Below are 27603 nucleotides of genomic sequence, written 5' to 3'. Positions count from 1 at the left end.
GAATGTGCACAGGGGTGCTCTTAGTGGCTGTAGCTGACATATCTTATCAGCACCCCAAGGCCAGGCCAGTACTGATGCCTGAATACTAACACGTACCATGCCCAGAGAACTGTATTCCATGACACAAAGGGCCTATTCAGTGTGCACGGTCTGTACTGTCTTCTGTAGGTATGCCATGGTTTCACGTGTCTACTCAAAAAAAAGAAAAAAGAAAGAAAATTCCATTCGTCCTGTTGCTCCATTTCATGGACACTTTGATTGGTTAGGTCACAGCTTTCTTAGTTCTCAAGCTTAGAAACAGAATTCAGAAGGGCAGAATTCCTCTTTCTGGCACAACTCCCAATATGTCCCAAACACTGAGTCAGACAAGGGAAGAAAGATGAGGTGGTTCTCTCAGGGAAGTGTCTGCACACTTACTCAAATTGAAAACTGACATCAGACTGCTCCGGAGAGAATATGAGTCTGGCTTGGCAGACTGGTTTGCCCCTTGCCAATGAGGTCACCTGAGAATGCATTCTTCATAAGTGAAATAAATGACCTAAGGCAGCGTTGCTATAGTTTAGGTGACACAGATTTAAAAGAGTGATTATAACATAATAATAAAAAAAAACAAGACATTTTGCCAACAACTTTGGGATTAAGAATTGGGGCTACAGAGTTCTTTAAAAATTATTTTAGGGCTGGGTGGTGGTGGCGCACGCCTTTAATCCCAGCACTCGGGAGGCAGAGGCGGGCGGATCTCTGGGAGTTCGAGGAAGCCTGGTCTACAAGAGCTAGTTCCAGGACAGGCACCAAAACCACAGAGAAACCCTGCCTCGAAAAACAAAACAAAAAAAAATTATTTTAGGGTGCACATATGCAAAAACCATTTCAGACTCCTCATTTTGAGACAAGGCCCCGCTGCATAGCTCAGGTGGCCTCAATCCTCTGAGTGCTGGGATCAGTTGCGGAGGCCTACACAAAGCCTGAAAATCACATAAGTCAGTTCCCTGGCTCCCTGCTGTGAGCTGTCACAGAGAATCTAACACAATACAATTCCTTACAGTTCCAGAGATCAGAGGTCCAACACGGACCCAAGTGGGCCCAAGCCACCGTGAGAACAGGGGCTTCTGGAGAAGGGGGAGAGCCCTGTGCTTTGCCTTTTCCAGATTCTGGAAGATTCCTGCATTTCATGGCACATGCCCCCTTCACCTTCAAGCTAACAATGGCTGCTTGACTCTTCATGATACTCACTACAATTCTCTTCCAGTAAGGATGGTTACACTGGGCTGGCCTGGGTAATCCAAGATATATTCTTTCAAAGTCAACCGACTAGGTGGGTAGTGGTGGCACACACCTTTAATCCCAGCACTTAAGAGACAGAGGCAAGAGGATCTCAGTGAATTTGAGGCCCTCCTGGTCTACAGAGTGAGTTCCAGGACAGAAAGGACCGTATCACAGAGAAATTGTCTCCAAACAAACAAACAGAAAACCACACAAACCTGCAATGTCTAACCAGGTCAAATATTTATGTAGTTCTAAGCCACTGACATGATTTTCCAAAGCTGATATTATGTAAATTGCCCACACCTCCGCCTTCATTTTATTTTTTCTATCCCTTCTCTTTAATCCCCTCACTTAAAATTCCATTTGCGTGTATGCGTGTGAGTGAAAATGTCACGGTAGGTGTGTGGAGATCACAGTGAACTTCTGGCAAATTGAGTCTTTGTGTTCAACATGTGGGCCCCTGGGAATTAAACTCAGGTCCCTGGACTTAGAGGCAAATGCCTGCTGAGACATCTTGCCAGCTCTATTCCCCCCCCCCCCCCCACACACACACTCATTTTAAATAACTGACATCTTTTGATATTTTTCAGCCCAAACGCAAGTCCATTCTGGGAGGTGGGGAGATAGGCAACGGCTAATCTGGGGCTAGCTCACACTTCTGTTTGACTTCAAGAAGGCCCAGCGGAAGTTTTAAAGCTCCAATCCAGGCTGTGCAAGGAACAAGGACTCCCGTTTCTGGAAGGGGGCAAGGACACAGGTTGTGGCCTGGGGGGTAAGCCTGCAAACTTTCAGCCTTCCACTCCCACGTGTCAAGAGCAGAGGCTGATAGTACGAGCCCTCACGAGACCTGCCCTCGTGCTGCAAGTTGGCGGGTGGCGGGTAGGAGTCCAAGTCGCAGCGCTAGGAAGCAGGCTTCCCCATTGGCTAATCGCAGCATCTATCACAGCGCCGCGGTCTGTCATTGGCCGGCTCCAGGCAGAGGCGGAGTTCATGATCAGCTCCGTGCCACGTGCCCCCACGTGAAAAAGGGCACAGCACGAGTACTGGTCAGGCCATGGCGAACATGGACGAGGGTGGGCGCAGGAAGCCTCGACTGGCAGCGTCGCTGCAGATCAGCCCCGGACCCTGGAAGCCCTCGGGAGGCCAGGAGCCCACGGAGGCTGGGGACGAGGAACCTGAGACCCCTGAGCCTGGGGTGGCTAACGAGCAGGAGGCCCGCAGGGAGGCCCGTAAGGCCCCAGGGGACTCGGTCCTGCGCGCAGGGCTCGCAGGCGCCTTCCCTATGGCTGCCCGGGTACTCAGCCTTCTGCCCAAGGACCCGTCCCCAGTCCAGGCGGTGGCCCTGCTCACCCAGTGTGTGGCTAACCTAGGCATCTCTCTGACCTTCCTGGAGGACCCGACTACAGGTGGGACCTGGGGCAAGTGTGTTTGTTAGAGGGTGAAGGAGCTACTAATTAATGTAGTATGATCAGTACAAAGGAGCAAGGCAAAGAGCTTGAACAATATGCCTTCAAGGCTACAGCTAAGCAAACATCTCCATCGGCTACCCCAGGTGAAAAGGGCCAGTTTCGCGCAATCACAGTTGCCTGTGTTGGAGACTGCGCCTTGCTCGTGGGGCGTGCTACTTTCCCAAAAGATTGCGTACACCTGAAGAAACTTAAGTGTGTTCTTATCCTTGGATCAGATGGGATTTTTTTTTTAACCTGCTCTTGGGTTATTACACCTGAGATGGTGTTGAACAGAAAGATCTTTTAAGAGGAGGATCCCTGGTGGAGGGAAATAAAAGGCCAAGTCTGGTGGCTGTCCAATATGGGGTGGGGGAATGTTCTCCTACGTCCTATCCTACCTCCCCCCAAAGTGCCAATCCTTCCTGTCATTCATGCTTGTTCCAGAAGGCCCTGTGAAAGCCAGGTTGAGTTAGCAATGGGGACAGCATAGAGAGAGACACCACCTGCTGTCTGAAGAGTTCCCTCTTAGTATGCTGGTACCTCTTTATTGATCTGGTTGGCATCTGTTGTCAGGTGTCAAGAGGAGGCGTAAGGGAAAGGAGGAGGCTAAGGTTGATAAATCCCTACTGGAAGTGGTTGGGCTGGGGCTGAAGGCCAGGAGACTCCTCCTTCCTCAAGATTTCTTCCCCAGGTCCAAGCTCCTCATTCTCCGTGTGTGCAGAACTGGATGGGTTGGTCTGTCCTGCGGGAACAGGGAGAAGCAAGTTGGAAGCCAAGCAGCAGGCAGCACTCTCTGCCCTTCAGTACATCCGGAAACATCTGGAAAAACCAGGTAGCCGAGGCCCAACTGGAGTGAGCAACTGGGTGCATGGTGTGTGTGTGTGTGTGGTGGGGGTGTTGGGGTGTATATGTGGAGGGTATATGGTGGGGGTTGGAGTGTGTGTGTGGTGGGGCACTGGGGTGTGTATGTGGGGGGTGTATGGTGGGGTGTGTATGTGGTTGGGGGGTTGGAGATGTATGGGTGTGTATGGTGGGGTGTGTGTGTGGTGTGGCGTGTAAGGCGTATGTAGATCTACAGTCACATCTGGGCATCAGCATGGAGAAAGGTGCCACCTCTGCTCTGATGTTCCACACTGGAGCCAGGGAGCACAAGAGCAGCTGCTGGTGGAGACTTTGCCTCCTCTTTTTGGCCTCCCAAAGGATGAGAAGATCCGGCACCCATGCAACTAGCTGCTCTTGTCTCTTTCAGAGCCCCCTGTGACGCCACGCCAGTCTCTGCTCACCTCCCTCAGCATAGGTAGGTAGGCCCTTGGCTCAAACCTTGGTGTCTGCTCTCAGGCAAGAGGGAAAAGTGGGGGGACGCATGGCTTGTGGGTCCTGCACTGTCCTCTGGTTATTGTGCAGAGAACATCTTGACCCATGAGCAGCGCTGTGCAGCTGTGGTCAGTGCTGGCTTGGACCGCCTGCTGAGTGACAGCTCACCGTACCAGGCCTGTAAGGGAACTGTGGCAGCAGTCATCCTGGAGAGGGGTAGGAATTGCCCTGCGCCCACCCCAGCTCTGCCAACAAGCACAGGATCCTGGCCTAAGTTTTCTGTCCCTTCCTGCACAGAGGTCCAAGGCACCATTGGTCACTCCAAAGAGACCTACGAGCTGGTGGCACTGGGCACAGGCAGCAGCAGCAGTGCTGGCTGGCTGGAGTTCTCAGGTCGAAGGCTCCATGACTGCCACGGTTTGGTCATTGCCCGCAGGGCTCTGCTGAGGTGAGGAGCAGAGCGGTCAGGTGGGTTCTGCAGCCTGCCTAGGATCTTTATCCTACCCCACGCCCTGCCTGTCACTCCCAGGTTCTTCTTCAGACAGCTCCTGCTGGCCACACAAGGGGGTCCTAAGGGCAAGGAGCGGTCAGTGCTGGCCCCCCAACCTGGGCCTGGCCCCCCCTTTGCCCTCAAGCCTGGGGTCTTCCTGCACCTGTATGTGAGCAACACCCCCAAAGGGGCAGCCCACGATATCTAGTAAGTGTCCTAGCCTGGGAGTCCCTTGGTTTCATTGTGGGGGAATTGGGGTGTAAAGAGTACCCTAATTCTAGGCTTCTGCCCCCTTCCCCTCCCCTTCACAGCCTCCCACTGTCCTCAGAAGACAGTGTCCTGCACAGACCAGCCTTCCGCCTGCAGGCCCATGTCTGTGGGCAGCTGAAACCTGTATCCTATGTGGCTCCTGCCCTCCGCGATACCCATGTGGGCTGCCTCTCTGCCAGTGACAAGCTGGCACGTTGGGCTGTCCTTGGGCTAGGCGGTGGGCTGCTGGCCCACTTCCTGCCTCCACTCTACGCCACCAGTCTTGTCCTAGGTGAGGGACACAAAGTGCTAGGGCAAAGAATGGCCTCTGGGTGGTGCGGAGGATGTGGTGACTCAGGCCATGTCCTGTGCTTTCTGCCCACAGCTGACCCCTGCCATGACCCCCCAACTCTGAACAGGGCCATTCATTCCCGGCCTAAACTGGACAGTGACTTGGGGTCCTGTCTTCCCTGTCCATATGTCCGTACCACCTTGCACTTGTTTGCTGGGCCCCTGGTGGGCCCCTCTGACCCTGTGCCCAGCACCTGCCATGGCCTGAGCCTCAACTGGAGCCTGGGGGATCCTGACATCGAAGTCGTCGATGTGGTCACCGGACGCGTGAAGACTGAGTGAGGAGGGCCTTGTGGGACTGAGCAGGGAGCTCATGGGTAGGGAACCCCGTCCCCTGACTCACAGGGCAAGAGCACTGCGGTGACTGGGGCCTCCTGTGACTCTGGTAATACAGGCCCTGAGTAGGAGAGTGTGTGAATGGCGTGGGTAGGCCTGCCTGCTCTTTCCCAGTGACCCCTGTGTGTCCTTTCTCAGGGCCAGCACGGGGCCGCCCTCTCGCCTCTGCAAAGCAGCCTTTCTTGCAGCGTTCCGCCAGGTGGCCGGCGCTCTGGAGAAGCCCGAACTCCTGTCTCTGAAGACCTATGAGGCTGCCAAGGTGGACGCCTCTTCTCTCCAGCCCTTTCCTCTCCCCAAAACCCTCTCAACAGAGACCTCACTCACCCTGTCTCCTCCCTGCCCCCAGGCTGTGCCCTACAGGGAAGCTCGCCAGCAGCTCTCTCTCCTCCTGGACATGCAGGGGCTGGGGGCCTGGCCCTCAAAGCCACTGGTGGGTAAATTCAGGCACTGATCAGACTTCGAGGGAAAAAGGATCCGAGTGGACTTGGACCTCCTCAGTGGGACGACATACTGGGGGCCTAGCAAGGGGAGATGGAGAGCACAGTGGGTGAGGGCAAGGCTAATTGGTGGGGGTGGGGGGGCTAAAACACCCAATAGTTGAAGAATGGACGTTCTTGTATGTCTAGTTTGAATAAAGAAATGATCTCTTGTGGTCTGTTGTTTGGGTGTACTGAGGTAGTGGGTCATTGTGGGGAGCCTTTCATGCCACCACAGGTGGGTACTCACTCAGACCCTGCCCTCCAGAACGCTCTGTCATTCGTCATCCAGTTTGCACACCCGAAACCAGACTTGGTAGGGCCAAATGCTGGGGCAGGAGGCCAGGGTGGGAGCGTTTTCTTGCCTGTGAGGCCCGAATCACTTCCCTTCCAAGGCTTAGGCAGGGAACTAGGAACACATGGGTCCTGTCATCTAGTCAGAGGCATCTCTTGTGGTGGTCTGTGGGCTACGTGCCCATGTTGAAGGGTGCAGGGTGGCAGGAGTCCTTCTTCTGGGACACTTGGCTGCAGAAGCCCACTGTGGAGAAGCCAGCCCTTTTCAGTTGCAGGGTGAACACTGCTTCCTTCCTCCCCTCCAGGGTGTCATGGTGGATGCAAGAGGAGGATGGCGCACACTGCAAATATGCCTGAAGATGCTGCATCAGCAAACCAGGGGCCTTGCCACCCGGGGTGGGAGCACAGCAGCTTTGAAGTTTGGGGAGCTGGTATTGGTCCCGTACCCCCATTCTACAGGCCAAAGCTCTTCGGATCCCTCTCCTTTCCCAGTCCTGGATCAGAGTGCTGTCATGGAGGGGACTAGTGAAGTTGGTCAAGGGTGGTGTTGATATCTAGTGTTCTGTGGGAACATGGCCAGCTAAGGGATGCACACTTGTGTCCTGGGCGTCTAAAGCAGTTCTGGGGACCGGCATTTGACTCTGGGTGGGTGAAGAGGGACATGTGCGGGGCATGGCAGAATGGAGCAGCAGTGCTAGACGGTATGAGCTGGCACTCTTCTCAAATGTGGGCACAAGTGCTTTGGTTCCTTAGCCCTCAGACTGGAACCAGCGGCTTTGGGGTTAAACGGAGCGGCCCAGGCATTCAGATAGCCAATTAGATGACTCCTCAGCCTCCACAACAGTGTTGCCCATTCTGACAACCCTGAGCCTGTGTGTCCTGTTGGCCTTTTGTCCAGTCTCTCTGTTGACAGTTAACAAATACAGATGATTTCTTTCAGGGCTGTTATTCAGGACCAGGCTGGTCTCTCCTCCCTGTGTCCTCGTGGCCGGTCGCTGAGCCTGTGTATTTACTAGTAGACTTGCGGAGAGAGACACCAGTCCCTTTGTCCACAGGACACACATCTGCAGACAAGTGGTGGCAGAGCAAAATACCCGTGGTAGAAAATTCACGTGTATCTGATGCATGGATTCCATCACTCCCTAGAGAGATTCTACTACAACCCAGCATGACACCTACTTCTATATCCCTCATACCTCACTCTGTAGTTGATTCTGAGAGGAGCCGAAGCATGCAGGGGCCGAAACTCAGCGGTAGAGTCATATGTCAGGTCTAGTTCCCACCATGCCAGGCTGTGCATAAATTATACATAGAATACTATGATATATTTTAATATTTTTAGTTTAGATTGGTACAGAAAAGTTGATTGGTTCGTGGATCCTCTTCCTTCCCTTCCACAGCCCTGTCCACCTATTGGTCTCCTCCCCCTGCCTCACCTGTACTCCAGCCTCATTTCCTTCTGTTGCTTGTATTTTGTTGTCTTTTTGTCTTAACCCTTTCCCTCTAATCCCTCAGGGATGGAAAATTTCCATAGTTACTAAGGAAATAAGTATGGTGACTGTCTCTAAAAAGCCACTACCGTATAGACCAGCTGTACACCCCTGATTTTTACCCAGGAGTCTGAGTCCTCCCACAGAGGGACATGCATGTCAGTGTTCATAGCTGTTCTGTTCACAATAGTCAGGAAACGGAGCCGGTCTAGATGTCTGTCAACTGAGGACTGGATAGTGCCGTACATAGACACAACGGAATTGTGGGTAGCCGGAAAGAACAAGGCAATGGCATTTGTAGGAAAATGGGTGGAACTGAGAGGTATTTTAAATGAAGTGTTTCCACCCAGATGTAGAAGACAAATAGATGCTGTGTGTGTGTGTGTGTGTGTGTGCAAGTGTGTGCAGGTGCAGGCGAGACCAGAGGTTGACACTAGGTGTCTTTCTCAATCGCTTCCACCATGTTTTGAGACAGGGTCTCTCATGGGGTTCTGTGACTGGGGTGGCCTGGCTGACCGTTGAGCCCCTGGGACCCTCCTGTCTCCACTCCCCAGTGTAGGCGCTGTCACAACGCTTTAATTTTTTTAAAAAAACATGTGTATACGTATTCGGGGGGGGGGACATACCCATGACCTCCCACAAGTGGAAATCAGAGGGCAGCTTTCAGGAAGTTGATCCCTCCTACCATGTGGGTCTGGGGAACTGAACTTAGGTCACTGGGTTTGAAGGCAGGTCCTTTACCTACAGAGCCATCTCACTGTCCCCAGGTGCTGGGGACCGAGCTTAGGCCCTCATGCTTGTGCAGAACTCTGCAGGAGAGATGTCGTCATCCCTACAGGGTGAGGCAGACCTTCTGTCTGTACTCTCCCATCTCAGTAGCGAGCCAGGGCTGCTGAATTCTTTACCATGACCTTGGATTTAACTCAGCCTCTCTGAGTCCTATTTTGCTAACTTAGAAGAAGAGAACCGGAGGTCATTACTAGTTTCCTCGTGGCTCAGCTGTCCCTGCCTTTGCTCTGCAGCTCCCGGCTGCTCTGGAGATCAGCATCCCCTGCCAGTCACATCTGCTTGGAGAGGTCACAGATAGAGGCAGGGCCATGGGGTAAGGAAAGGTCATAGAACGGGCAGAAGAAGAATAGGAAGGGCTGCCACGGAGGAGAGCAGAGTCCTCAGAAGCACACAAGGCAAAGGCCCCTTGCTGAGAGAAGGGACACAAGGAAGCTGGTAACCTTTTTCATGTCGCTTTTGAAATCATTTCTCATGCTTATAATTTTCCAGAGGGGAAGATTCTGGAAACCCCACATCTATTCATTAGCCCACTTACTGCCCACTATTTACCCCAGGAGACAAGTTGATTGACTATTCTTACCGCAGCAGTGACGGTGGCCAGGATCAGCCACTGTACTTCGGTTTTATGTCCCTGAGCCTGCAGGACCCATTAATCACATAATCACCGAGTAAACAAGTTATTCAAAATGACATTAACTCTGCTGTGATCTGCCAAGAAGTACTCGTCGTCCCCTGGCTGTACCTATGGGCCCGCCCATCCTTCCCTCCGCAGCCATCTGCCCAGCTCCCTTCTCTTGACTCTATCGTCTCAGGGGGATGGAGTCTGTTGATGTCTTCTTGGCCCGATCCCCCTGGGTGAAGTTTTGCTGACAGCAGCATATTTAAATTGGGAGCCGATGTAGCATATCCTGGCACACTCCTGCAAGGCTTCTCGGGTGCCTTCAGCTTCCAGCCCTCTTCCTGTAGTCCTAGCCTGTGGGAACTTTTCTGAACCTCAGCTGTCTCTGCTGTCTCTGCCGTCTCTGGGTTTCATCTTCACTCCAGCGGCTGAGTGTGCACCTAGTAGGAGCATGGACTCAGGGGACCAAGGCTCTGGTCTGTCTTTCTAGTTGTCAGGGTCCCAATGGGGCAAGGGAAAATGAATCCCAGACGTCCAGGTTGCAAGCTGATAGTGGGGTTCAGCCAGAAGCAGATGGGCCTATTCCTGGGTCCTGACTGTCTTCTTTGTGTCTGCCATCAGTCCTGGAGGGGAAACCATTCATGTCATCGTTTCCTGCACTGGGGCTGGAGGGGAGGGGGGTGCTGTATGGCACAGACAAACTGAGTAGAAAACTAGCATTATAGGGTCTCTTTGCAGAAATGTGTCTGGCTGAGAACAGAACCTGTTCTAAACAGGACTCAGTGGGGCTGGGACAGAGCTCCATATACAAAACACTTGCAGTGTTGGGGAGGCAGAAGCGGGGAAATCCCCAGGACTCCAGCCTAGTGGAATCAGTCAGTGCCAAGTCAAGTAAGAGACCCCAGTTCACAACAGAGCTAGGCAGAGGCAGACTTCCCAGAACTCCACCCCCAGTTCCATGTCAAAGTACTGAATGGAGTGTTCCATCCAGCATGGACCAGTGTGTGTCCACTCCCCGCTAAAGGACATCTCAGCAATTATGAAGAAAGTGCTGTAAGCATCTGTACCAGGACTTTGTGTCAACGTAAATTTTCATCATCCCTGGGCAGATAGCTTGGTTTTGTGGGTTGTACTTTATTTATTTATTTTTTTTTTTAGGACAGGGTCTCACTCTATATTCCTGGCTGACTTCAAACTTGGGGTGATTCTCCTGGCTCTGCCTCCTAGTGCTGGGGTTGCAGTCATATACTGCCACACATAGTTCCCACAGTCCTGGGAAATCAAACCCAGGCAAACTACCAATTGAGCTGCATCCCTAGACACTGGTTACTGTTAGGAGCAGTCTTAGCTCTGCAGTCCATCATACGGAATTAGACGCTGACTCTGTGTCCATGGCAATGGGACCATCTGGGGTGCACATGTGATGGAGGGGGCTCTGGAGGTCAGTAAGGAGCTGAGAGAGTAGAGCCATGTAAGCTGGACTTAATTCCCTAATCCATCTGATGATCCCGGGATTTCTACCTCAACTCCTTGTGTCTCAGTTTTCTCACAAAGCAGAAGGAGGCTGTTGTGAGGTTAAGTAGTGATGAGATGTGAAGGCATGGAGTCCAGCATCCCTGATGTGCACTGTGGTCCTCACCCACGGATACCACCCCATACCCTCCCCTCTCTTGTGGAGCAGCCCCTCTGCATGCTGTGACTATCATTGGTTAATAAAGGAACTGCTTTGGGCCTATAGCAGAGCTACAGGGGAACAGAGCTAGGCCAGGGTGGTGGGGGGGACTAAAGTGAATGCTGGAAGAAAGAAGGGCAGAGTCGGAGAGAAGCCATGGAGCCGCTGCCAGAGACAGACACTGGGAAATTTACCTGGTAAGCCACTGCCACGTCGCAATATACAGATTAATGAAAATGGGTTAAATTAATATCTAAGAGTTAGCCAATAAGAAGTTAGAGCTAATGGGCCAAGCAGTGATTTAAATAATATGGTTTCTGTGTGATTATTTCGGGGCTAAGCAGCCTAGAACCAACGAGCGACTCTCTCATCACAACAGCAGCCTTCTCATTTTCCCGAGATGTCACTGTCCCCATTGTCAGGTGTGTGACTGAGCCTATCTTCTGTGCCTAGATGAGCCTAAAGCCTCATGAACCAATTGGTGCCACAGTAGCCAGGTTTAGGCTGTGTGTGTAACCTATGTAAGACCAGTGAGAAGAGTTGCCTGGGACTCTAGGATAAAGGGAGCGTTCGCTCTTCAGGGTCTGGGGGAAGGAAAGGGTAAAATTTGAAGCTGGTACAGCTGTCTTGTAGCCAGGAGGAAAGCCTAGGGGTGAAGGTAATATACCCAGAAAGACAGGGAGAAGATGAAGCAAAGATGAGCTTGTTTGATACTGATGGGATTGGCTGAACCCCTGGGTTGAACCACTCCTGGTGTCCCCCAGGATTTCAGTACTAAGAACTAACACTGATCCTTTTGTTTGTTTAATGAAGTCCAAATGGAGCTTCTTCAACTTGGAATCAGATCGCCCTAACTGAGATTTCTGGTGTGCTCTCAAAAGCAGTTCCCATTCCTGGGTCAGGAGAGTGGCAGACAAGAGAAATATAGTTCTGTCCAGTGAGCTCTTGGCTTTTCTATGTCAGGATCCCCTCCCCGCATCTCCAGGGTCTCCAGCTCCAGTTGCCCAGTGACAAGCAGGTTGGATCACACCAGTGCATGGGGGCTGCCTTCGCTGTGGTCACACCTCTCCCAGATGGTTTGAGAGACTGTGAAGGGATCCTGGCTCTGACTTTCTGCAGAGGTGGGTGGTTTCCAGGGTCACACACAATCTTGCTCAAGGCTGATCCGCAGGTTGCCTTTGGGAACATGGAGGACCAGATGGGACTCTTCATCTAGCCCAGGCTGGCCTCAGAGTCTCTATGTAGCCCAGACTGGTCAGACTTTCTATAGAGCCCAGCCTTATCTTGAACTTAAAAAGTCTTTTTAATGTCATTTAATGTTTAATTCAGAAGGGTGCAGGGTTCCCAGATCTCACCCAGTAAGTGCAGGTGGCACCTCAGGCCTCACAGGGGTCTGCATCAGGCAGGTAAGCGCAAATACAATGGAGGCTAGTTTTAGTTCGGGGGCCCACACTGTCCTGGGTTGTATCACATGGTACCTGTATCCCCTTGGCTATGTCCTCCCTACAGCAAGTCCCTAAGTGGTAGCTCTGAGTTCCCTACGTGTCCTCAGAAGCAGACTGCTACAGGGCAGGGCTGGTGCCTTCAGTTTTATTTTTAACTGACATTGTATTCCGGGAGGTGCCCCTTGGCTAGATGTCAAAGCTGCATAAAGACAGGCATTGGGCAGAGAGCAGGCCGCCCAGGGCTGGAAGCTCTGGGAGTCCAGAGCCTGGACCAAGCCAGACTGTGCCAGCCCTGGCGGTTCGCCTCCAAAGTCACACCCCCTCCTTCGTCCTTCCTGTCCACACTTACAAAGGCAATGGTGGGACCTTGAAACCATTAAGATCCTACTTTAGAATCTGTGAAGCTGCCCAGGGTTGGAGATGCTGCGTCTTGGGGACTCATTTACCTGCAAGAAGGATATGTTCTCTTCACAGAGGTCCTCAGTATGACCAGCCCTGCTGGAACATTCTACCTGACCTGCGCAGGCAGGCAGTAAGCAGGCCTAATGTTACTGCTTTATTTCAATCTTTGGGCCAGGCCAGCTCTCCCTGGCCCCTTTCTCCCCTTTCTCAGTCTCTGATCTTCATAATGTGTCCTGGGATCACCTCCCAAAGAGAGGAACTGCCCCTCATTGATAGTAACCCCTTCCTCTTTTTTTCTGAGAGTAGGGAAGATTTGCTGGGACTCATGGCATCTGACATGGTCCCCACACAAACTGTTACAAACCCGTAGGCTAGGTACCAGTGACTACCCAGAAAGCGTCCACAGTCACATTCCTCCATGAGGAGTGGAAGATACAAGAGTGTCCACAGTGGGGCATGCTGTGCATCATGGGAAAGGATGAGGTGTGGTACCTGAGTGATGGAAATCGGGTGGTAGGAAAAGACCTCTGTGGGCAGGTGAATCTGGAATGAGTGGGCAGGTTTGGTAGATGGTGACATGTTCACACACTGATTACTGTGTCCCTTTCTGTGTGGCCTTCCCAGCCACCACAGGTTATGAACCGCTGCAGCGAGTTCCCAGAAGCCCAGTTGCCCATGCTGGGAGGGACTATGGCGGCCTCCTACAGGATCTCTATGGGTATTTGAGGAAGATCACGTCTAGCAAGTCCATCCCCATGTCTCCTGTTGAACAATATGCCTAGAACACTCCACAGTGTCTCTGCCCCTCAGCTCAGGACAGTGTGGCAAACTGCTGCTTTCTTTTCCTCTCGAGCACATTCTCCAAGGCCAGGCCCTGCTTCCCTCGAGCCCAGGGTTGCAGCAGAATATACTAGAAAGGGCTCAGCTAGGAGTCAAGGTACTTGAATATAATGAGATAAGCCAATGCGTGGTTTTCCCTCTCTGAACCTTAGTCTCTCCATCTTCCAAGAGGAAGTTGGTTGACATTAGAGCTCTTTACCCTGTTTGGAGAGTCTTACTTTGAGAAACAAATGAAATCAGTAGACACTCTACCCTCGGAAGTGCATTAGCATCCAGAAGTATATCTGCCCTTCGGATGATCAGAGGCACACTGATCATGTGTTGATGGGACTGCTGGTGGCCATGGTGCAGTCCTAGAAGCCCTGAAAGTAGCCTGCAGTCTTGGCACAGTCCCAAGTCAGGACCCTCTTTGAGTCCCTTTCATTGTATTGAAGAGCTAACTCATTACTACTGCTGAGCTCAACTCTGCATGACTGGAAAGACCTCCAATCAACACTGTTCCTTCCTCTAGGAGCCACATCTGTAACAGCTGGAAGGTGACTCAAAGTCAAAAGTCCCCTTTGGCTACAGCCACAGCAGCTGGGGAATCACTGGGCTCTTGTCAACCAATGGGGATGAAAACACTACCTAGCAACACGCTTGTAGTTCCTTCCCATCCAATCACATCAAAAGGGATGCAAAAGCCAGACCTGGACGACTTAGACCTATCTCCCAGGATGTTACCCAAGAGAAAGAAAACAACAAAACAAGACAAAAAAAAAATCAAAAGTGTTCAATTAAACCCTACATCAAGCCATCCCTTACAACTTTCCAAGTCTTATTTAATAAGAATTTTAACTGGGTATATGTGTGCAGACAATAGAGACATTTTGTGTCTTTGATGGGTTTAGCCAATGCTGACCTTTGACTTCTCTTTTTGCCTTGGTACATTTTGTGGCACAGAGAACTGTGGGGATGCCTGGTGAGAGCTAGGCACACTGCTGGGGACATCATACCAAGCATGTGATGCAGATGAGACCTTCAGCCAGAACCGAGGGACAGATGCAGAACTGACGGGGGACCATGTCCCCAGTGGCTTCTTCTCTGGTTCCAGGGTGAGCCCAACACCTCAGGTCTGTGACCTGTGGCTAGCCCTGTCTTGGAGGAGAGGAACTGTCTAGGCATTTCTGTATTCTTTTAGGTGTTATGTGAATGCATGATCATCATTGGTCAATGGGTTCTCTGCCTGTTTGGCTGATCTTCCTGCAATAGCAGCCCCCAAAAGTGTCCTGTAGAACTTCAGCTAGAGAACCACAGATCTGGTCTGACCACGTGGTTTACAGAGAGGCAAAGGGACCTGCTCACAATGATAGAGTGAAACCCCTTGGCCTCAGATGTTACCCATGCTGTCTGTTCTTAAGAGTATAAAGGAAAAACTGGATGTTTAGTGTTTTGTCTAATTATAGCTATAAAAATATTAGTGTGGGAGCCAGGAGGCTGAACCAGGAAGATTACGTGTTCAAAGATAGCCTGGACTATACTGTGAGATCCTGTCTCAAAACAAACAAACAAAAATAAGCCTGGTGCAAAAGATTTATATGTATGTATATATATATATATACATACATACATTCAGGTTTCCCCAGGACTCTGCTGGCTGATTCCTGGAACAGAACAGCATACCCAAGGCCTCATCAAGGAATCAGCTCCTCTCCTAGAGTGATACAAAGGGCTTGCTTGAGACATGTGAGCTTGGTAAGAAATAAGGTGCTCTCCGGACCTTGAGGTCTAGAGAGATGGAGACGTGTATGTATCTGCTAGGGGAATCAGAGGATGTGAGAGTTCCCACATGGGCAAGACGCACTTTAGCTTAGATGTTGTGGCTTCTCTGGAAAGTCATTGGCTATGGGCTGCAGTCAGGGAAAGTGAGCCTGGCACCCAAAAGGGCTCAGCTCAATACTGGCAGAAGGACCAAGAGTCAGATATGTATTAGCAGGGCTGCAGTATTGACTGCATGCCACACTTGAGCCATGTCAGATTCACAGGGCCCTGTTTATCTCACTGCCCTTGTCCTTTCTCCAATGGCCTTACAGTCAATACTGAATGACAGTGCAGCAGTGTCTCTGCTGGGAAGTGCCACGGAGATGTCTCCCAGGTGTGCTGTGCCAGATTGGTAGTGATGTGGGGGAGATGAACCCATGGGACGTTCCTGGATGGATGTCACTCCCACTTCGGCTTGGACTGTCATCCTTGTCTTTAGGACTAGCACAGTCACAGTGCTGTCTTCTGTAAGGCTCTGAGATCCACCACCTCCTTCTCCCAGTCTGCTCTGTGTTCCCCCAGGAACCCATCCAGCACTAGACCCCGTGTCTTGGGAAACTTTGGAGCACCGGCTGCTCAGGGTCCTCTGCTGCTTCCTAGTTCATCTCTGTAAGTCATGTTCATAGCAGGCTGCCTCCTCTGTGGATCCAAGGATCGAGTTTGCTGACAGAGGAGAACACGGATACGTGGATGCACACAGACACCAGGGATGCCCAGCCTCCATCAGTAGGGGTCAGATGTGGGGAGCTAGAACCAGGCAGGCCTAGGGCTGACCTGCTGAGCTGTGTCAGTGATGTTTAGTTGATCGGGGAAAGCTGAGCCTCCTCCTGGTGCTGCTGTTCTCTGGACGGACATCATACAGTTCTCAGAGTCTCCTTGTCAAGAGTAAGGGCTGCAGAACCAGAGTGTCCACCAAGAGTCCAGCTGGCCAACTGGCCCAGGTCTCTAGCAATGTCAGAGGTGACAGTAGGCTCGCTGCCATGAGACCCTGACAGGATTTGTTGTGGTGGCCAGGGCTGCCTTCTTGGCTAAAAGCGTCTAGAACAGTGAGTGCTTCCATTGCATTTGGAAACTCGGCTGGTGGTGGCAGGAAGCAAGAGAGCACATGATCCACCTGAAAGCCTTGCGGGCTACATGGAGCTTTGAACAGGTCTCAGTGCCTGAGCCCTCTGGGGTGGCGTGAACCAGGAGAGGGAGTCTGGAGGACAGGACGGAAATCTGCAGACTCCATATTTCACTATTAACGGTGGTCAGTTCAGTGAGCATCCAGGACCCAGGGTGGAATAGCACAGAGTCTGCAAGGGAGGGGAAAGAACACAGGGCCATCGACTCAGCCTACCAAGATGAACTGTGCCCAGTAGCTGGCAGGAAGCTGGGGAAGGACAAGGGGTGTGCCCAGGATCACACCAATGTTGTTATGGCCTGGCACCTTTCCTGCTTTGGAAGTCAGCATTCTGAGGACACACCCCCAGATGGTCCACCGGAGAGGTGCAGGAGCTTGTCTCAGCCGTGGGATGAGTTGAAATTACGGTGCATTCCTAAGGCGGTAGGAGTTACACGTAGCGGATGGGGGAGACCAGGCCCTCGGGGACCAGGTCATCCACATCGCTCAGAAGCTCCCTTTCGCTGGCCGAGTTTGTGTTCTGAAGACGCCGGAGGCGGGCCTGGACCTGCTCCTGCTCCCTCTTCAGCTCCAGGTAGGAATGGGAGAAGGTGTGAAAGATGGATGTGGCTGGGAAGGCCATGATGAGGATACCACTAAGAATGCTGCTCAGAGCCACCATCTGACCGGGAACGCTACGAGGGACCATGTCCCCATAGCCCACCGTGGTCATGGAGATGATGGCCCACCAGTAGGACGCGGGGATGCTAGTGAACTCTAGGACCCTTCCAGACTCATTCTCAGCCACGTAGACTAGAGGGGAGAAGAGGGTGACCGCCACACCCAGGAAGAGCAGCAGAAGGCCAAACTCCCTGGCGCAGCGACGCACCGTGAGACCCAGCGTCTGCAGCCCCAGCGAGTGGCGGGCCAGTCGCATCACGTAGAGGATACGTAGCGCCCGCAAAACACGCAGCACCAGCCCGACTTTCTCCAGGTAGGAACTGCCACTCAGCCTCTCGCCTGCCTCCGAGGACTCCTCGGACACCACGAGCGACACGTAGTATGGGGAGATGGCTAGAATGTCAATGACATTCAGGGGCCCACGGAAGAACTGACATTTGTTTCGGGCCTGGGCAAAACGCAGACAGAACTCCAGGGAGAACCAGGCTACGCAGATGGTCTCCACCACGAAGATGTAGTAGCACTTTCTCGTGCATTCTCCCTGGGGTGAGAGAGCCACAGAAGCACGGGTTAGTCAGCGGCCCTCAAACCCTGGCACAACAGCACAGCGGCTCAAAGGAGGGAGGATTTATATGGGCTCATGGTTTCCGGGGAACAGCCAGCCATGGTGGAGAAGGCACGGTGAAGTAGCTCCGTGGTGGCTCTGTGGGGGTGTGAGGAAATGGCTTCCCTCTGAAAAGCCTTGCTAGGTGAGTGTGTGTGTGTGTGTGTGTGTGTGTGGTGTGTGTGTGTGTGTGTGTGATGGCCAGAAAACAATTGGGGCTGTAATTCTTCAGGCTCTGTCCACTTTGGTCTTTTTGTTTTGTTTTTTTTTTCTTTTTTTGTTTTCTGAGACAGGGTTTTTCTGTAGCTTTAGAGCCTGTCCTGGAATTAGCTCTTGTAGACCAGGCTGGCCTCGAACTCACAGAGATCTGCCTGCCTCTGCCTTCCGAGGGCTGGGATTAAAGGTGTGCGCAACCACCGCCCGGCTCTGTCCACTTTGTTTTATGGGAGTTTTGTTTTTACTTTTGGGACAAAGTCTCTTACTGGCCTGGGGCTTGCCAAGTAGGCTAGGCTGGCTGGCTGGCAAGCCCCAGGGATCTGCCTCTGTCTACCTCCCCAGTGCTGGGATTCCAGGTGCATGTCATGACACCCAGCTTTTTAATGTGCATTTCAGGGCTCTGACTCAGGTCCTTGTGCATGCCAATCAAACAACTAACCCACCAAGCCATCTTCCCAGGCCCTAGAGCCACGGTTCTCAACCTTCCTGATGCTGCGACTTTAATATAGTTCTTCACGATGCGGTGACCCCCAAACATAGTTATTTTTGTTGCTACTTCATAACTGTAATTTTGCTACTTTTATGAATCATAATGTAAATATCTCATATGCAGGGTATCTAATATGCGACTCTCCCCAAAGGGGTTGTGACCCACAGGTTGAGAATCACTGCCGTGGAGACACAGTTTGATTTTGCATTGTCCCATGGGCTGAGCTGTCCATTGTGTGGTTGTACAGGGCAGATCAACCTGGTGGAAAGCCGAATTTCCTGCCTCTGTTACAGCTACGGCCACATCTTGTCACCTATAGAAGAAGCATTGCTAGGTCAAGGGTATCGGCCAAGGCTGTGAGCTCCTTACACTGACCCCTTTCTTGGCTCCAGGACAGTAAAGGGGCCTGCCACAAAGGACCAACACCCCAGGGGAGAATGAAATAGGCAAGTAGAGAAAACTGGGTTCAGTGACCAGCAGCTGGGGAATGTGACTCTGGAGGTCCCAGCAGGCCCCAGCAGGCTGAGCTTCTGCCTCTGGTGCTGGTGTTTGGCTATTCAAGCCATGTACACTCTGTCCTCCCTCCCCTGGTCTGGGCCGCCGGCCCTCCCTGCACTGCAGCAGACTGGCTCTGCCTAGTCACTCTGCCTGCATCCCGCTCTGCCCTGCATCCTAACCAGCCTGGTGCCCGCCTGCAGGAGCTGACATCTCTGCAGCCATGCTGGGACACAAGAGATGGACGTAGGGCTCCTGTTCAGTCCAGCCCTGCCAATATAAAGGAAAGAGAGAAGAAGAAGAAATCAAAACAAAACACTTGTTTTTCTCCGAGGAAGACTCTGGCTACTGGGGCCAGGGCATTTTGGTCTACATTGTTCTCATCTGGATGTGGTTTTGGGATTCCTCCTAATCCCAGGCCAAGTGGGGGAATCAGCCTCCATGGCGCATGCCTTGTCTCTGGGGGTAGTGAGGAGAGCGCTGCTTATTCCTAAAGTCAAGGTGAGCCAGGCCTGAGGAGGCTTCGGTAGAAATAAAAGGACCACACAGGCATATAGGGCCTAGCAAGCCAGCGGCCACAGACAGGCAACAGTTGGGACTAGGGGAGGCTCACCTCCATGACTCCAACCATCAAAACAACTGCTCAGCCAGGCAGTGGCGGCACAGGCCTTTAATCCCAGCACTCGGGAGGCAGAGGCAGGTGAATCTAACTGAGTTCAAGGCTGGACTGGTTTTACAGAGCAAGTTCCAGGACAGGCTCCAAAGCTACAAAGAGAAAACCCTGTCTTGAAAAACCAAAAAAGTAAAATAAATAAACAAACGACTGCTCAGGGAACCCTAGGATGACTGGGGAGGGCCCAAGGAAAATTTTGGGGTGAGGGAAATAGTTTAGATTGACACGGGTGGGATTGCAGGGGTGTGTTTTTTTGTCTTTTTTTTTTTAAAGAAGTTTCAATTTGCGCACCTGAAAATCGTGATTAAAAGAAGAATGAGGGCTGACAAGATGGCTCAGCGGGTTAAAGTTCCTGCGGCTGAGGTAAGCTCCACAACGTGCCTGAACCCACGTGGTGTAAGGGGAAAAACAGCTCTAGAAAGTTGTCTGAGCTACACACACACACACACACACACACACACACACACGGGGGGGGGGTGGTGAGAGAGGGAAAGGGAGGGAGAGAAACTGATGGTCTGGGTTACAGGGAACTTGAATTTAGGGAACAACGTGGCAGTTCCTCCAGGGGTTAAACTCACACTCAAGACTCAGCAAGGTCATGCCTGTGCGCACACCCAAGAGGAATGAAAACACGCACTGGGAACAGATACAGCCTTGAACTTCTGGTCCTCCTGCCTACACCTTTGAGATTATAGGTTTGAGCTACCACACTGCTAGGGATCAACTTCACACAGGCTGGACCAACACTCTTCCAACTGAGCGCCAGACCCCGGCCAACAAGAGGAAACCCCACAAAGGTCATCGACCAATCCACCAACGAACAATAAGCATGGCTCAGCCAGATGGCAGCGGTGACAAAGCAAAGGAATCTGGGTTTCTATGGGTCACAGCCCCAGGTTCTGATTTCCTCGGGGCGTCATTAAATCCTTGTGCCCTATGGCTCTCCTCAGGAGAAACCAGCCAGCCTTAACAGCTGACTGACTAAATAGAGCCCCTCTCTGACTGCCTGCTGTCCCCTGAGGACAAATAAGAAAGACAAGACATATACTAGAGAGAACAAACGCTTTTTATGTAAATGTCGAGGGACTGTCTTGAAAGAACAAACATTTTAGGATTGCCTGGCTTCAGCCTCCCTGGCTCTCTGAAATATAATCCCCAACAAAAGCAGAGAAAGGGCAGCATGCACAAAGGTGACTCCACCGGAGAGGAAGCACAGGGACACTGTGGCTGTCTCTGAACACAAATCCCTCTGATCCCGTGGGACACGGCTGCCAGTTTCTCAGGGACAATTCTGGGCTGCCCAGGACGGCAAACTGGTGACCTGCCCCTAATTTGATTTCCCCAGTGGCAGTGGCGTTAAACCCGGCCTGGGTTTGCACTCTTAGTCATTTTCAACGCATGAGGCCCTGCGATGCCCTCACTCCTCTGCACAGGGAAGACTCCCCACACTGTCTTCTCTCAGGACAGGCATGTGGAGGACACGCGTATGATTATTCAGCAGCTGCAATCCGGTATTCCTGACTGGGATACAGACATTGCTTAATGTGCCCTAATCTTCAGAAGCAAAATCGACATGTAGATATCCCCGTGAGCAAGCAGACCTTCCCATCGCATGCTTTGTGCTAAACGGCTGCTGGGGTTGGGGGATGGGGATGCTCCTGGTGGCAACTCCAGTCTCAGGGTGGAGCTCAGCCGTTGGAAAGACTGAGGATTCGAGTGTTATATATCTTTTTGGGGGGGGAGAAAACATTGGTCAGTTAGAGTACAAATCTCAGAGTCAGCTCTCAGAGGGCAAAAGCTGTAGGATCAGAGAAGCAGAGTGGCCAGCCACTAGAGTTCTTACCTCTACCAGTGCTCAGACCAAAAGGACAATCCTGTCCTCAGACTGCTTCCTCAGACTGCACTGAGCTCCTGTCTCCTCCCGCCTTATATTCCTCTCTCCACCCATATCACTGCTATCTCTACCTCCCTTGTACTAGGATGAAAGGTGTGTGATCCTAAGTAAATGCTGGGATCACCTTTGTGTGAGCTATTTCTCTTTCAGACTGGATCAATTTCATGTAGCCCAGGGTGGTCTTGAACTAACAGAGATCCATCTCTCCCCAGAGTCCTGAGATTAAAGGTGTGTGCCACCACTCCCTGGCCTTAGTGCTTAGCTCTGCAGTCTCATCTCCAGGAAAGCTTTATTTGTTAGATTATAAGCAAAATATCACCACAGTCCATCAGATGAAACACATTTTGTTCAACAAATATTTGTGGAGAACTTATCCTGTGTAAGGTGTATGCTGGTTCTCTGGTTCGGCTGTACTGTGTGGGGCAAATCTGGGAGGAAGCGATGAGTGTGTGTGCGCGTGTGATGTGAATACAAACATATGCATGTGTGGTTTTAATCTGCCTCCTTGTCTATCATAATCTAATATAGATGGAGGTTTGGGTGATAAGAGAGCTGTAGTGTGAAGTTGGAGAGAAGCCGTGTTCTACCTTAGAAAATAGTTCTATTTTCAAGCTTTTCATCTACCTTCGGAACAAATGCAGGCTCCTATTTCAGCTTTGAGACTCTTCTAGTTAGCTCAGCTATTGGCTTTACAAAGCCAAGAGACTCAAACAGAGTCTCAATGGAGGAACTGCCTTGATCAGATTGGCCTATTGGCATGCTCATTTATGTAGGAGGGCCCAGCCTACTGTGGGTGGCACTGTCCCTAGACAGACGTGCCTGGGCTGTGTAAGAGAGCTAGCTGAACAGTAACCAGCCAGTAAGTAGTCTTCCTCCTCCTCTGTGGTTTCTGCTTCAGGTCCCTGCTTGAGTTTCTGCCCTAACTTCCTTCACTGATGGCCTGTGATCTGGAAGGGGGAGTCAAATAAACCCTTTCCTCTCCAACTTGTGTTTGATCAGGATGCTTATCTGAGCAACAGAAAGCAGAACAGGACACAGACCATCTGGTTCCTGGGGTCCTTGGTGTCCCACAGCTGTCTGCGAAGAGAATGTAGGGGTGCACAGGTGTTGTGGACTATTAGTTTAAGACGTGTTACATTTGTTAATGCCATGGAACATTTGTTTAATATTTATTTAAAGATGTGTTGCATTCTTTATGTTGCATTTGTTTAACTCTGTGAAACTGTGTTACTTTGCCTGCCTAAGACACCTGATTGGTCTAATAAAGAGCTGAATGGTCAATAGCTAGGCAGAGAGAATAAATAGAAGGAGAAAGAAAGGAGAGGAAGCAGCAAGAAAAGGAGAACAGGATGCCAGGGGCCAGTCACCCAGCCACACCACCAGCCACGGAATTAGAAGGAAAGAAAGGAATATAGAAGAGAGAAAGGTAAAAGCTCAGAGACAAAACGTAAATAGGTCAGCTTGTTAGGCTTGGCAGCAAGCACCTTTACCCATGATTTACCCATGGTACCATCTTACTTATCTGTGAGTTAAGTAAAGGGCTGGAGAGATCTGCAGGCGAATTTCTCTCCAGGAGACAAGCTCCACCTAGGGCTGGCACCAGGCTTAAGCCTTTTTTCCCCTTGTGTTACTGGGCTTGTTGGGGGTTGGGTCCTGAGTCCTGGCAGACCTAAAGTGACCTCGACCCAGAGGAAACATTCTGCCTGTGTGTAGTTGGTTTTTTGTTTGTTTGTTTTTGTTGTTTTTACTCTTTGTGGGGCCTGCCACCCAGCTCCCAAATAATCACACAGAGTCTTATTCATTTTTATGAATGCCTTACCTTAGCTTGGCTTATTTCTTGCCAGCTTTTCTTAACTTAAATTATCCCAGGCCTGATGGCCCAGGACCCACATGGTAGGAGAGAACTGACTCTTGCAAATTGTCCTCTGACCTCCCCATGCATGTCCTCTAGACCACATGCATGCTGAGGCACATGCGCCTGAACACACACACTTTAGAATTATAATTACAATGTAATTTAAACACAGACTTCACATCGGAACTGAAGATGACTTGGGGGCCACTGGACATCTCTATTTCTCTTCCCAACATGTAGCCACATTGATTAATTACCTCTCTGGTTTGCACTATTGTTTACTTGATCTGTTGAGGATGAGTGGCCAAGCCTAGCTTATTGGGGCTGCCAAGGATCAGTCTCTGAGTTCTCCCCCAGAGATACTAAGAGACTTTGTGGGAGGTGGCAACCCGGAAAAAAAAAGGGCCGAGTATTTCTGCTACAATCTATTCCTCAGCCAGAGGAAATACACGTAGCATTGTTGAGTCTCCATCTGGGGAAGGGTTGGCTCATGTGCAGGGATCTGGGTTCTGAGCCAATACTTAGTATGAAGTAGTTGCTCGATAAACATTAAAGGCAATAAATATGGGAATGTTCAGAGAAATGTCTCCCATTTTACTGAGGAGGTAACTGAGATCAGTGAGGGCCAGCACACTCCACCCCCATCACAGGACCTGGGAAGTGGATGATGGGTCTTCCCACCATTCCAAACCAGACATGATTTTGTTGATATCCAGGGTTCCCTAGAGAGCCAGGAACACATAATGACTTTAAGGGCCCCCATTCTTCCAATAAAGGTGAAAAGTTACACTTGTGGTTGGAGTGTCTAAAACTGCCTATTATTCTATATGTGTATTATATTCTATATAAAACTATATATTATTATATATGTGTATATAAATTCACATAGGATAGTGTTCATATTCTCCTGCTTATTTAAATGAAGACATTATGCTGGGTGTGGGGACACATGTTTGTCCTCCCAGCACTCAAAAGTTGGTAGCAGTAGGAGGATGAATTGGAGGCTAGCCTTGGCTGGATAGAGAGCTCTCGGTCAGCCTGGACTGCATGAGACCCAATCTTAAAACAACAACAACAAAAAAGGACTAGAGCTATAGCTCAGTAATGAGAGAGCTTGCCTAGCATGCAGGAAGCCCTGGGTTCAATTCCCAGTACTACATAAAACAGGGTTTGGGGGTGTACATCTGTAGTCTCAACATTCAGGCAGTATAGGCAGGAAGATCAAAGGTTTAAGGCAACTCACTGGGCAAGTTGAGACAAGCCTGGCTACATGAGATCCTGTCTCCAAGGGGAAATAAAAGGAAGGAAACTTTTTCCATGGTTTCCCTGAGCTGTCCCATAGTTCCTGATGGGCAACCACTCACCTTGTCCTCCTCAGCCCTGAAGTCGGGCATGGTGCTCACACACAGACTGACAGCCGTGGTGGCCACGAAGAGAATGGAGAGGCAGGCAAAGACTTTCCCGGGCAGCCCCGACTGTGGGTCCTCCACCATCTCACGCAGCTGGTTCATGCTGCGGGCCCATCGCGAAGACTGTACTTCAGAGTGGCAGGCCTGGCGCTGCTGCTGGCGCTGCATAGCCTCCTCCCGGCGCAGCTCCGCTGCCTCCTCCAACTTCTTCATGAGCTTGCGCAGGCAGCAGCGTTCCAGGTTGGCTTCCTCGATACCCCAGTAGCTCAACTCTTCCCGGAACGACAGCGCGCACATCTCCCGCAAAAGCACCAGCTTTCCCGCTGCCAGGAAGCTCACGATCACCCCGAAGGCATTGGGGCTCCTGTCAAAGAAGAACTCCTGGCTGTTCTCGTCATAGTCATCACAGAGCTGTGTGATCTCCTCGTAGCTGCGACACAGCCGGAGTCTGCTCAGGCGGCTTAGCGGGAAGGCATCCAGGGTGCTCCAGGGCAGCAGATATCGCCGGCCACCCACGTTCACCAGGATCTCCTTCTTCAGGTCCGCCTCTGGAGAGGAGTCCAGGGTGCCCACCTTCCGGGCCCTGCGATAGTAAAGGCCCTTGACTGACTGAGGCTCTGGTCCAGGCCAGAGCTGGCTCAAGGGGCTGCAGGAGCCGAAGTGATGGTGTCCTGGATGCAGGTCCCTGTCTCTGGAAGACGTGGGCATCGCCACAGACTGTGGGGCCAGGGCTCAGCTGTCCGCCTCCAGAAGAAGAACAAAAGAAGGAAGGGAGCATGAGTCTTGGTAGTACAGACATTGTTGCATTTGTGTATTGTTCTTGCAGCTGCTTCAGCAATTCTGAACCTCCTGTTTACTTCTTGGTTACCAGGCAGTTACTATGTGCTTGGGTCATGCCATTGGACACATCCCTACCCCTGTGAAACATGTACATCCATGATACAGATGTGCTGCCCACTACACTAAAGAGGGAGGGACTTCATGTTCATCTCCTTCTCCCTGACACAGACATTTTGAGAATGGAGATGGAATGGATCCTGAACTGTACCATCCCAGACTATAGGGTCTTGAGCATTGGCTTCCTGTCTCTCTCTCTTCTCTAATGTTGAACCTTGGGTCAGCCCTGCAGGGGGCCCCATATGGCGGTGTTCTGAGGAGTGACTCAATCTCTCTGGACCCTCTGCTTGGTCTGTGTGAGTGGAGAAGCTTGACTTTCCACTCTGTGGACCAGGTCAGGGAACGACGCACACATGCAGCACCCATAACGGCCACTTCTAGGCGCTCTAGCACAGCCAGTCTCTTTCACAAACTCGTGCCAACCGTCCCACAAGGGAGACAGGCACAGTTCACCTTGGCAGATGAGGAAACCGAGGCCCAGCATCTTGACCACTGTTTAGCAAATACAGTTCAGTAAGGCTCAGTGAGGGTCAGCCACCAAACGCTCAGGGACTGGGTGATGGCATTGCGAGGCACCTGACTCTCAGAAGCCCCCCATGAAAGCTTCACCCCCTGGTATGAGGGTGGAGGACACCTCCCACTTTGGACAACTCTTTCCTACTCAGACCTGCATTTTGTGTTTGCCTCAGCCACCCTTGCTGTGTGACCTTGAAGTGGTTATTCCCCTCGCTGGGCTGTCGTTTTCTATCTGCAGAGCAAAGAGGCTTCTAACGCTCTCTCCATCACAGACCTATTTAGGGGACTTCGTTTAAGACAAGCATTTTGATTTTTGCTTGCTCGCATATTTTTAAAAATTATTTCCGTGCTATGTCTCAACTTCTCTATTGTGCGACCATTTCTTCCGCTATTCATTCCAGCCAGAGCTGTCTCCAGGCACCTATAACCCTACATTGAGAGAGGCACTCCAATCAGGAGCCAATGGAAATAAAAGTGCTTTCCAATTTCAGAGCCTGCTGGATTGTGGCGGCCGGCGAGTTTCACGCACGCTGCAGTACCCTCTGTTATTTTGCATGCGTTCCATGGTTCACAGCACACAGCCAGTGGGAGGAGAACAGCCTGCAAAGAGTCTACGGAGTTCTTTCCGAGCTTTCTCAATTTCCAGAGCAGAAACTAAGTCCTAGAGAGCTGAAGGGACTCGTCCAAGGTCACACAGCAAATCTGAATCCAACCCGACACTGGTCTTCCTGGTCTGGGGTTCGGATAGCCCAGAGCCGGAATCTTGCTCTATCTCCTTTTGCAGTCTTTGCTCCCCCTAACAGCTGGCCAGCAGAACTCCTCCAGAGCCCCGGGGAACTTAATTCTCTCCAAAAGTCCCTTCTGTCAAGCTGTTTAGCCCAGCCACTGCTCTAGAACATCCCACCCCAGGACAAACAAGTTCCTCCCAAGTTAACTCACCGCTAGTGTTAGGAAGTCCGTTCCCAGCCAGTTCTCTGCCGGACATGGGGAGTCCATGTCTCTCTCAGTGACCAGGAAAGAGACAGTTTTGTGTCAGAGAGGTGGGGGAGGGGGGACACAAACCAAAACCAGCTGGCAACATAGCATCTTTGGCAGCGTCAGTGTCCAGTCCTTCTCCGGCCTCCTCTATAGACCAGAAGTGTATTCATTCTGATTCTGCAGAAGAGCAGGGGCGCAAGGTGGCTTTCTAGAAGGACTCTGAAGCCCTCCTTCCTCCTGAGAGCTGAAGGTCCGAATGCTGCAGGGAGCTGGGCCAGCCGTCCTGCCTCAGCAACGGACTTGGTGCTCCAAGTCCCACAGGAACAGCCAGCATGGTCCTGCCCAGGGTGGGGGGTGGGGGTGCTGACAGGAAGGGCTTAGGATTAATCTCTCCATCAGCCAGGCAGCGGGCGGGAGCCGTGGCTGCTCTGCCAAGCACCAGGGAGGCAAGGAGAGTGTCTGTCCTCTCTCCTTTGTGAGGAGGAGCTGAGCTCAGGAGGAGCAGGGGCAGC

The 27603-nt window shown here is 51.5% G+C and overlaps 2 protein-coding genes across 2 annotated transcripts; one reads left to right on the top strand and one right to left on the bottom strand.

Moving 5' to 3' along the window:
• Positions 1-2320: 2320 nt before the first annotated feature.
• Adad2 (adenosine deaminase domain containing 2) lies at positions 2321-5993 on the top strand. The gene is made up of 10 exons (XM_057754321.1): positions 2321-2672; positions 3406-3546; positions 3964-4011; positions 4119-4244; positions 4326-4476; positions 4558-4725; positions 4830-5059; positions 5153-5396; positions 5593-5713; positions 5801-5993. The coding sequence occupies exons 1-10, from the start codon at positions 2321-2323 to the stop codon at positions 5903-5905; spliced, it is 1686 nt and encodes a 561-aa protein (XP_057610304.1). The 3' UTR covers positions 5906-5993.
• Positions 5994-14207: 8214 nt separating this feature from the next.
• Positions 14208-27294, bottom strand: Kcng4 (potassium voltage-gated channel modifier subfamily G member 4). Its single transcript, XM_057753847.1, has 3 exons — positions 27053-27294; positions 24656-25444; positions 14208-17605 (listed from the first exon to the last, which is right to left on the bottom strand). Exons 2-3 carry the CDS (start codon positions 25406-25408, stop codon positions 16835-16837), a joined length of 1524 nt encoding a protein of 507 aa, XP_057609830.1. The 5' UTR covers positions 25409-25444; positions 27053-27294; the 3' UTR covers positions 14208-16834.
• Between the last annotated feature and the right edge of the window lie 309 nt (positions 27295-27603).

The sequence above is a fragment of the Chionomys nivalis genome, chromosome 21 (assembly GCF_950005125.1).
Source record: "Chionomys nivalis chromosome 21, mChiNiv1.1, whole genome shotgun sequence".
NCBI lineage: Eukaryota > Metazoa > Chordata > Mammalia > Rodentia > Cricetidae > Chionomys > Chionomys nivalis.
The sequence above is the reverse complement of the archived record's forward strand: the minus strand, read 5'-3'. Positions and strand labels throughout refer to the sequence as shown.